We start from the raw sequence: 10,246 nt of genomic DNA, 5'->3' as shown, positions 1-10,246 counted from the left end.
TTTTACAAAAACTTCCAAGGAAATTGCAACATGCTTTCATATAGCAATTGTAACAAGTTGACAACACAATAATCATAGAAAATTAACATTTGACCATGCTTCTCATATAAACCAACTTGTACACATATTCATGAATTTCATACACATCAAATAAATCATTTTAGAGGTAATCAACACAAAATAAACATACTAGGCAATAATGAATAAAGGAAATTCACAAAGGAATAAGAAATTTCGTGGATTAGGAACCCCTTCCTCAAAGTGATTAGCCAAACAAGGCCTAAGGCTAAGCCAAAATTTGAACTCTCCCAACCCCTAGCAATATGGGTGCCAAATGGAAACTCTCCTCAAGCTCACCAATTTCCTCTCTATGGCATCACCAAAAGCACCTTCTAATCTTCCGAAATCCAAGGTTGAAACATATGTGACATATATGTGATGTAGATATGAAATATAGAGAGAGGAAAATGAAAGACAAAGAGGAGGAAGAGGGATGCCCGAAAAAAATGAAAGAGGAGGCGGAAAAGTTGGTCTTGCACTTGGTCAAGTGGTCCTAATGGTGCCATTTGTCAAGTAAGGAATGCTTTATACTTTTGGTGAAGTTTCAATCTTGCCCTTACTTATTCAATGTAATGCCTCCTCTATCCTCCAAAATATCTTCCCAATTATGTAGATATATGAATATGAATATATGAGTGAAATTTCCATATTGCCCCTTACTTAAAATGAGAAAATCGGGAGAAGTCCTCGAACCCGAAAATCATCCCGACCTCGAAATTTTTTAAAAATGACACCACCACCTCTAAATGACTTAAAATGATTAAAATACATCTCTAGAACCCTTGGCTAGAGAAAATGACTAAAACGCCCTTCGGCACCAGTGTGACACGCCAAACGAGGTAATAAAATTAAATAAATTCAGAAAATTTGAAAAAAATGCACGAAAATGGAAAATAGAAAAATGGGAAACTTCACACTCATGGCAGGCCCTCCTACAAAGCTAAAAAGCTAAGTTCGCTGTTCCGTTCCGCCATTAAAACCACCTCCAAAGTCGACGATGAAACCCTAAAAAAGTTCGTCTCATCCATAGATAATAGTTCATCTCCTGTCGCTCAACGTTCCATTAAGATTAGGTAACCGCATAATAAGCCACCATCTCCATCTCCATCCCAATCCAACAACTTCGATGCAGCACCGTCACATCCTCTTGGTACGTATTTCTTCATCTTCTTCTTCTCCTTCTCCTTCTCTCAATGCTTTCTCGAAAAAAATTGAGGGAAAAGAATTCAAATTTCTAAATAAGAAACTTTTTATTTTTTATTTTTATAATGATTTATGCCTAAACCAGAAATGTTTGATTAATTTCATCTTCTTTATCTTACATCACTTCATTGTCACAACAGCAGAGCATTACTATCAAGGGAGATATCTGCCTTATTATGCGGTATGTGCGTGTTTAAAAAAAAAAAAAAAAAAACAGAAAAAAAAATTTAAATCTTAAACGAAGTATTTCGACCACAGGCTTCTCCTTTTTCGTTGCTTCTTTGTTAATAATTGGGGAAAAAAAATTTGTAATTGTTTTCTTTTCTTCGCTGTTATTATTTCGGAGGAATGGTTAGAGTGTAGAAAGTTAGTCGATTGCTGTTATGGTCAAGTTGTAATTAGTTTGAATACTAAGAATAGAAAGGCCTACAATTTCCACCAGGTCATCAGTCTTGTCCTATAGGGGTCTCACTTACATTTTCTTTTTCTTTTATTTTTTTCCTTTGAAATCTTGTTCTCTTAAGGTTATTCTCATTTGCAGGTGGTACAGATTCCGATTTGGTTAGTTCACCTGATTCACAAGTGAGCAATTCTCTCTCTCTCTATATTGATATGTAAAAGTAAATTCGGAAGTGTTCAAGACGAAAATAGGCCCGAGAGCTAAACAAAAGCCACATGCGACCCTAAGGACCCTTCAAAACAACATTTTTGGCCGTCTTAAATATTGAATCCAAGTAAAAAATATTTCTAATGTCTCATTTACCTTTAACTTACGTATACTCCGTATTATTTTTTTGCGTGTTCTTCTCTCTTCATCTCCATCATCTTCTTTCGGTTATAAAAACAATGACTCACGGATTTTGACACAGGGTTTGACCCAAATGAGGTATGTGCGCGGTGGTGGGTGTGTTGTGTTTGATGTGGCTGTGTGCTGCGGTTATAGTGTGCGTGGGTTGCGACGGTTGTAGTGTGCGTGGGTTGCGACGGCGTGCTGCAATTGTAGCGTGCGTGGGTTGCGGCTATGGGTGTGGCGGCGGGTGAAGGGAATATTGATCAGGGTTATTTTGTAGGTAAAATTCTTATAGTTGACAGAGTTTAGGATTTTATTAGTGGTCAATATGAAATTTTTGGAGTATTTTTATAAATTAGAAAGATATGTTCTATAATCACTGACCAAAAACAAGGCAAATTGATCACGTTGGAGGATTCACGACCGTCGTAGTGGTGGAGATTTGTAGAGACCACCCATTAGAGAGAAAATTCACAGTAAGAAGACCAAAAAAATAAAAAAGGGAAAAGAACGGAGAGTCGGAGAGAGGCAGCAATAGGGTTTGTAAAGGCAATCAGCCACTAGATAATTTTTAGACATTTTTCAGGCACTCTAAATTGGAATGCAACTCTTAACAACACAGATGTAGAGACAGAAACCCACATAATCCATGCATCCTTTGAACGTAAAAGAAAACAATGCAAGTAGCCAAAAAAAATAAACATATTGGACTGTTTTTAGTTATCCGAACAAGGCTCGTCTATAATTTACACACTGTGTTAGCCAGCTTTGGTGCTTAATCTGTATGAAATTTACAGCTTCTCTACTTATTTCCAGAAATGCAAAAGATCAATGCTACCACCGTGTTCAAGTTAGCTGCAGTTGCCCAGACAATGCCGAGGACCACAATTACTAGCTTCCATATCCTGATCGAAGAATATGCAAGGAATATGTTTCACCGAATATGGGAGAACTATCTTCTGTATTTTTTTTTTTTTTTTTCCCCTTTTAAATAAAAAATATATATGGATAAAAAAGCAGCAAAAATGGTAAAATGGGGGTTCCAACTACCTCATGGTATGATTCAATAATATATGAATAACGTTTTCCGAATAAAAGGCTTTGGATATGCTATAAGTTGGATTGGACATTAATCTCTCTCTATCTCTTTTTTCTTCATTTGCATTCACAGACTCATTTCTTCACTGTTCATCTTATATTCTTCTTATTCCCTTTCTCGGAAGTGAACTTGCTGTAAGTTGCTTGACATGCTTTAATGACACTGCGAACATGGGGATCATCTCTTGGTATATGTTTTAGCATATTCGTCGCAGATTTATGGTTTCCTGAAGCCAAAAGGGCCTGATACATCCTGCATAAGCATGACAAGGATGAAAATTGACCAAAACAATGAGAATCAATAAAATTATCTACTATCTCACAAGTATAATGCGAAATTCCATGACATCATAATATAAGTGTAAACAAGTTTTTTGGAATGTGAAATCTTCCTGTACGAGTACCCCTTTCCTTCTGGCATAATTTCACTTCGATACTTGTTAACCAATCGAGCAGATAATCAGACATTTAAATGACACTTCTGTTCTGATTCTCAGCTCAAAACGTTAAAAAGTAAGAAGCAAAAAAATAAAAAAATAAAATCATTAAATCCATAAAAACACGAAGAAGTCCCTACTAGACATGACCCGACAGACAAATGAGTGGAATTTTTTTCCTTTTTATTTTTTATTTTGTGTCTGTGTGCACGCATGCCGCATGCGTGTGTGGTGGTGGTGGTGTTTGGGGGTGTGGGGGTATAATTTTCTCACAGAATCAAGGTTCTAATGCAGGAGGGGAAGATATATTTAATAGAGAAAGTACTAAATAATATTAAAAGATAAATACAAGAAAATGAAGTATCACTTGCCTTAAGAAACTTAAGGTATTATAAGGAAGGCCAGCAGTCTGATACTCTTTCCAGATCAAGAGAGAGCCATGTACATCTTTGGCATTAACACAAGCACTGAGGAGAAAATCAAGACATTTTCGTGAAGGGCGAAGGTCAAGCTCTTCCTTGATAGCTTGAAGCAAATCCAGGCCAATCTGCAAATCTGGAGGTTCTGTCTCTGCTATTTGGCAAAATACCTAATCCATGATTATCATAATGAAATCAAACAAACAAATTAGATAATTGCCTTTGTGAATTCACAAAACATGCTGTAAAATCTCAAAAGAAGATATAAATGAAGCTTAACAATTTCAACTTAATTCAACGAGGGGACAACCATAACCTCATCTAAGAAAACTTCAGTAGCCACTTCATCATTACAGAACTTGTCCTTGAGTTGTTTGAGCAAATCAATGGCAGAACTAAGCCAAAAAAAAAACAAAGCATGAACATAAACAAGCTACACAATGCAAAAGTTTTTACAAAGAAAGTAAATATTTATTTTCAGTAGACCTTAAATGCTTGTGTTGAACACAATATAAGATAATTCTAAAGCATCCATCATGCCAATAATCTGAATCATCTAACTCCTCAAGTAGCTGAAGCAATCTACTTAACTCTCCTTCAGATTGAAGATGATCCTGAGATATGGGTTAGAAGTGTTACTTTTCAGAAGGTAAAAAATTACTAGAGAAAGATTCATTAAAGAAACTTACAATAAGAGATTTAATGGCTTTGGGCTCAAGCTTGCATTTTGCTTCTTTGATTTCTTTGTAAATGTTAAGTGCATCAGACATTTGACCATGTGATGCAAGAGCAATGAGAAGCACGCTTTTAATTTCATTTAAGTTCTTGACAGGTATCCCTTTGTCCAAGACTACCTGCCCATAAATTAGTGCAGTAAGATGAGCACACAAAATTTTTTATTTCAAATATTAAGCAATAATATGCCAAGTTTTCATATATCAACAGATGATCACCTAAGAGAAATATACGAAAAATTCTACTTATCCCAAAATAAAGAAAGAGAAAAGATATAGTAACTTATTTTGATACATTTGGAAGATCTTGGAACTCCAAAAAACAGACAATAAGTCAAGAGGGCATGAATAGACTAGAAATTGAGTAAGGCTGTATAACAGATAAGTCATGGTGATTTGCAAAGGAGAAACAAATTGGAAATAAATGAGACATGAGTAGAGATATATGGGACAAACAGGAATGAAAATCTAAATACAACTTTAAGTTAAAGCTGTTCATTAGGAATGATTAATTATTTATAGCTTTAAATTAGATATGTGTATTAAAGATGGAAAGTTGTTCATTTTCTATATTCATTTCTTTGGCAGTTTTATTTAAATAATTAATTGATTTGCATACAAATGAGAAGATGCATTGCACTTACCAGACAAAAAAGACAGAGACGGAGGGAAGGGAAGGAGGAGGGAGGGGGGAATCTGTTGCATGCAAAGTTTCTTGACGAACTTGTGTTGGTGGATAAAATTAAAGAGGACGAAAGATGTCTAGAAGGTTTATTGATGTGAAGCAAGTAGAAATTATGAGAAAGAAAGATTCTATGCAAGGTTTTTATTCAAGAACATCTAAACAAGACAAAACATCGAACTGCACTTTTAACCAAGGCATGCATGGATGTGTGTGTCAAGTATAGAATTAAAACTAAACTTTGTGGCAACGTCAAAATCTGTAGCAAGACAGAACAAGTAATTGTAAAACTGAAGGACATATTTCATAGTATGACCAGAAACCTATCATCTAAGATTTAGGATGATTAACAAACCAACACCACTATCAACATGTTTATTGAGAAAATTTTGACAATTGGGAAAACTAAAAAGCTTAAATATTAAATGTTGGTAATTTATTTTTCCCTTTCCCATTTCTCTTTGTTGTTTTGAAAATGGAAGGGGATTTAATCTTAACCCCTGGCCAAGCCAATGAGCAAGGTTGCATGGTCTGCCATATTCAGATACCTAGCTAGATATACTCCTTAATGCAGCATCCCTTAAATTTCCTCACGGAAAGGAAGCTAGAAACATCTGCACATGGGATCAATGGTAGAGGTCTCAAAATAAAATTATAGAAAAAAAGAAGTAATATGTAAAATAGAGAAGTAAATGGAATTATTGATGTGATACTAAGGGCTCAAAAACAATTGTATATCAACAGACTTCAAAATTTTTGCTTCAGCACTTTGTACTAAGATTGAGAAAAATATAGACTTCTCCTAGAATAAAATGAAAGAGAAATATCCATCAAAACATCAATATGGGGACCTTCAACAGAGATCTTAGCAGAGCAGTTATGGTACAAGTAGAAGCAGAAAACCTTCAGTTCAAACAGGTTCAATGACAACAGGAGCTACATTAACATGCAAAAGTACCTGTTTTGCCTTCTCATGCTGTCCACAAGCTGCATATGCATGTATAAGTGCCATAAAAATATGCTTTGTAACTTGAACTCCGGCATCCTTTAATTCTTCAAAATGCTACAACATATCACCAAAGAACCATCTCTTATGACAAAATTGTACAACATTTACAGATTGGAGATAACAGAAAGTTAGCAATGTCAGAATCATCATTGACCTCCAAAGAAAACATTAAGCAATAACATAATCTCAGTATAACAAGTTTTCAATAAAAAAAAAAAACTATAAATGAGTTCCCAATCCCCTTCTCCCACTGGGATAAAAACAAAAAATTGGATTAAATAAATGAATATCAAGATTCGTATCCTATTCTATTCAGATTTTGAAAAAAATGTTAACATCTTACACAATTTAGACAAAGAGAAATCACAGACCAAAAGAAAGAAAGGCACAGTAAGACATTTTTTAGTGACATTTTACCTGGAAAATCCTGATCCCAGTTGAATTCTAATTTTTTTTTTTTTTTTTTTTTCCTTCCTCTTAAAATTCTTCAAGCAACCGTATTCCACTAAACCTAAGCTACCGATATGATTTTCTTTCAACAATTTCTCAAAGTAACTTTTTTTTTTTTTTTCTTTAATTTTGACATCTTTCACCAAGACCAGAAAATCCTCAGCTCTTATGCACTCAATACATTAGATTATTATCTTACACAATTTAGACAAAGAGAAATCACATACCAAAAGAAAGAAAGGCACGGTAAGACACTTTTTAGTGACATTTTACCTGGAAAATCCTGATCCCAGTTGAATTCTAATTTATTTATTTTTCCTTCTTAAAATTCTTCAAGCAATGATAGTCCACTAAACCTAAGCTACCGATATGATTTTCTTTCAACAATTTCTCAAAGTAACTTTTTTTATTTTTATTTTTCTTTAATCTTGTCATCTTTCACCAAGACCAGAAAATCCTCTGCTCTTATGCACTCAATACATTAGATTACTAGTTTTCCTCAATATTATCTTAGCAAGTTTGTATACGTTGTTATCCCATCCTTTGTATTTATTTGAGAATAAAGATAATTGGAGGATGCCCTACACTAGCTTTTCTTACCTTTTTTGCCTTTAATTTCCTTGTTGACATTTTTGTATATTTCAAAAATCTTTTCTTTTCTTTTCTTTTCTTTTTTCTTTTTTTTCTTTCTTTTTTTTTTTCTTAATTTGTTGGCCTACTTTTAGCAATATTCCTTTCAAAAAAAAAAAGAATATGACACTTCTAGTTAAGAAAGCCATTGATTCCATCTTTAGCTTTTTGGCACACTCAAGAGTTCGTTTGATGTCTTTGTGAACTCTAAGTTTGACCGTATTTTAGAAAACCATGTGTACAGTAGTTTTTACAACAATGTGGACTTCCTAATTTGACCAGCAAGTTTCCTACATACGGAATGAGATTGTCATCAAAATACGACAGATCGTGGTTATTTGGTGTTGTATGCGCAAGAAGACGGAGGAATCAGTGAATCATCTCCTTATTCACTGCCCGGTGGCAAGGGATGTTTGGTCTATGTTTTTGGTTGCTTTTGGCATGGTTTGGGTGTTTCCTAGAACCACGGTGGATTTGATTGAGGCTTGGAAAGGGTGTCTACTGGAAAGCCGAGCCAAGGTTGTTTGGAGAGCCACTCCCCTTTGTCTTTGGTGGGGTTTATGGCATGAGAGAAATAGGAGACATTTTGAGGGCAAGGAGACTCCTATTTGGTCTCTCAAATACACTATATTGCATACTTTATTCTTTTGGGTTAATGGGTGGAATTCTAAATCTTTGGGGGATCTTTTGGATTTTGTGGATAGTTTAAAGCGTTAGTTGTCGCCTTTGGCCTTTTTGTGTATTCCTTTGAGAGTACTCCCCTCTTGAGCGCCTTTCTGTGAAATTTTTACTTATCAAAAAAAAAAAAAAAAAAAAACGATAGCAATATCATATTTAATAGGGTAAAGTGCAATAAACCCCCTCCAACTATACCTTAAGTGCAACTAACCCCCTTTAACTACATATAACCCCCCTCAACTATGGTCTTGGTGTAGTCTTAGGACAGAGAAGGTTATTCCGGTCATCTCTTTTCACCGGAAATTAGAAAAGTCCATTTTACCCGCAAATGCAGCTAATAAAATAGAGATAGAGAGAAATGTATAGAGAGAGAAAGAAGGGACCAAAGAGAGAACTCAAGAAACGATGTCTATGGCGGAAGAAAAAGAACCACAAAGAGGTAACATCTATGAGAAACCATCATCATCTTCTATAGAACCTCCTCAAATCCATACTCCCTTGGTACGAATCAGCCTCTACAATCACATCATCTTCTTCTTCTGGGTTGCCGGCGTTTTACGCCTCTGTTCTGCCGGAGGTTAATTCTCAGGGCCTCTCACTGATGCAGAGAATTAAACTTCTCTCTCTACTACTCTGCAATCCTTCATTTCGAAGAACAATTCTCAGTCCATAGTCCCAAATCAGAAACCCTAACCATCAATTAAAAAGGGCTTTTGAAAATACGCCGGAGCAATTCGTCCTCATGATCGTATTGAGCAAGAAAAGGTACACCGACGGCAGCACCAAAGGAGGAGAGGCATCGGTCTTGTTCGGTTGGGTATGGCGGTTCATTCATCTCTTACTGGGTGCCCAATCTCACCACAACTCATTCTCCTAATGAGACCTAACGAAGTGGGTCTTCCGCTTGTGCCCATCATTCCCACCACAATCCTCTCAAAACCCAACTCTGAAATTGACAAATCGGTTCCTATATTCACCCGAGCCTAACATTTTTGTTCTATTTTCTTATAACAAAATCATTTTATGTGTGTGAGGGGGGAGAAGCAAATTATCTGAAACCCATTTTTTGATTCCTTCTAATTTCACATTCCATTACCACTCAGAAAAGGGGAAAAAAAAAAATCTGTGCTTTGTGAATGTTGTAACCAGAAGATAAATTTAATCACAAAAAAAATTAATTTTAGCATTGAACTATGTTTTACTCTTAGATGCTTGATTTGAACTATGTTGGCATGAAGTATGTGTGAATGAGATAGAGTGATGGAGAATTTTTTTTTTCTGCTCTGCCCATGTGATGGAGATTGGGTTAAGCTAAATTGTAGAGATTTTCTTTTATTTATTTTTTGTTGAATAAGTTCTATATATATATATATATAGATAGTGAAAGAGAGGTTCAGTGTTGAGAAACGATATATTTGTGTATATATACATATACATGGACGGTGCAGTGGGTGGGAGAGAGGTTCAATGAGCAGAGACGATATATATATATATATATATATATATATATATATATAGACAGTGAAAAGAGCAGTGGTGTTTGGCTGTGTGGATAAGTTATAAATGTTTGGATTGATGGTAACAAAATGGGTATTGTTGTCCTTTCATATTCATAAGGGCACTATGGTCATATACATTCAAAATGTGTGTCAAACCAACAATTCGTAGGGTAAAGGCACTGGAATGGGTAAGTTGCAACCAAACAAGTAAGTGTAAGGGGGTTTTCTGCTACTTTAGAAATTCAGGGGGGTTTTCTGCCTATTGGGGTATAGTTGAGGGGGGTTTATTGCACTTTACCCTATTTAATATAATATATTCTTATTGATATTCGAATAGTTTCAACTTTAAATTCACTTTGACTTTAACTTATGCAACTTTAGTATATAAATTATAAATTAACTAAAGTTCTATAATTGTCATACTTGATACTTAATAGAGATATATAAATAAAAATTTATATTTATAATAGTTGTGTCCACGCCATTTCCATGTCCTACTTTTTAGGATTTGATGTGCCAGCATATCCATGTCGTGTCGTGACCATGTCCATGCTTCT

General features: G+C 35.1%; 1 protein-coding gene and 1 long non-coding RNA gene across 7 annotated transcripts in view; one reads left to right on the top strand and one right to left on the bottom strand.

Moving 5' to 3' along the window:
• Window positions 1–827: 827 nt before the first annotated feature.
• On the top strand, window positions 828–3,152 carry LOC132306281 (uncharacterized). Its single transcript, XR_009481892.1, has 4 exons — window positions 828–1,210; window positions 1,404–1,444; window positions 1,805–1,845; window positions 2,870–3,152. It is a non-coding gene; the product is annotated as an uncharacterized LOC132306281 (long non-coding RNA).
• The window catches only part of LOC132306280 (pentatricopeptide repeat-containing protein At4g04790, mitochondrial-like), a 34,973-nt gene continuing 27,737 nt past the window's right edge, over window positions 3,011–10,246 (bottom strand). For all 6 annotated transcript variants that reach the window (XM_059803616.1, XM_059803619.1, XM_059803620.1 and 3 more), the window contains 6 exons: window positions 6,382–6,486; window positions 4,697–4,861; window positions 4,494–4,621; window positions 4,324–4,402; window positions 3,960–4,177; window positions 3,011–3,404 (listed from right to left, as the gene is read on the bottom strand). In XM_059803616.1, coding sequence (XP_059659599.1) covers window positions 3,242–3,404; window positions 3,960–4,177; window positions 4,324–4,402; window positions 4,494–4,621; window positions 4,697–4,861; window positions 6,382–6,486 — 858 coding nt within the window. In that variant the 3' untranslated portion in view covers window positions 3,011–3,241. The remainder of the gene's footprint in view (window positions 3,405–3,959; window positions 4,178–4,323; window positions 4,403–4,493; window positions 4,622–4,696; window positions 4,862–6,381; window positions 6,487–10,246) is intronic.

Source organism: Cornus florida, unplaced genomic scaffold (assembly GCF_030987335.1).
Source record: "Cornus florida cultivar Cherokee Brave unplaced genomic scaffold, ASM3098733v1 CherokeeBrave_3.0.0_Hap2_Chr05, whole genome shotgun sequence".
NCBI classification, from domain to species: Eukaryota; Viridiplantae; Streptophyta; class Magnoliopsida; order Cornales; family Cornaceae; genus Cornus; species Cornus florida.
Note: the sequence above shows the minus strand (reverse complement) of the source record. Positions and strands in the feature narration are given on the sequence as shown.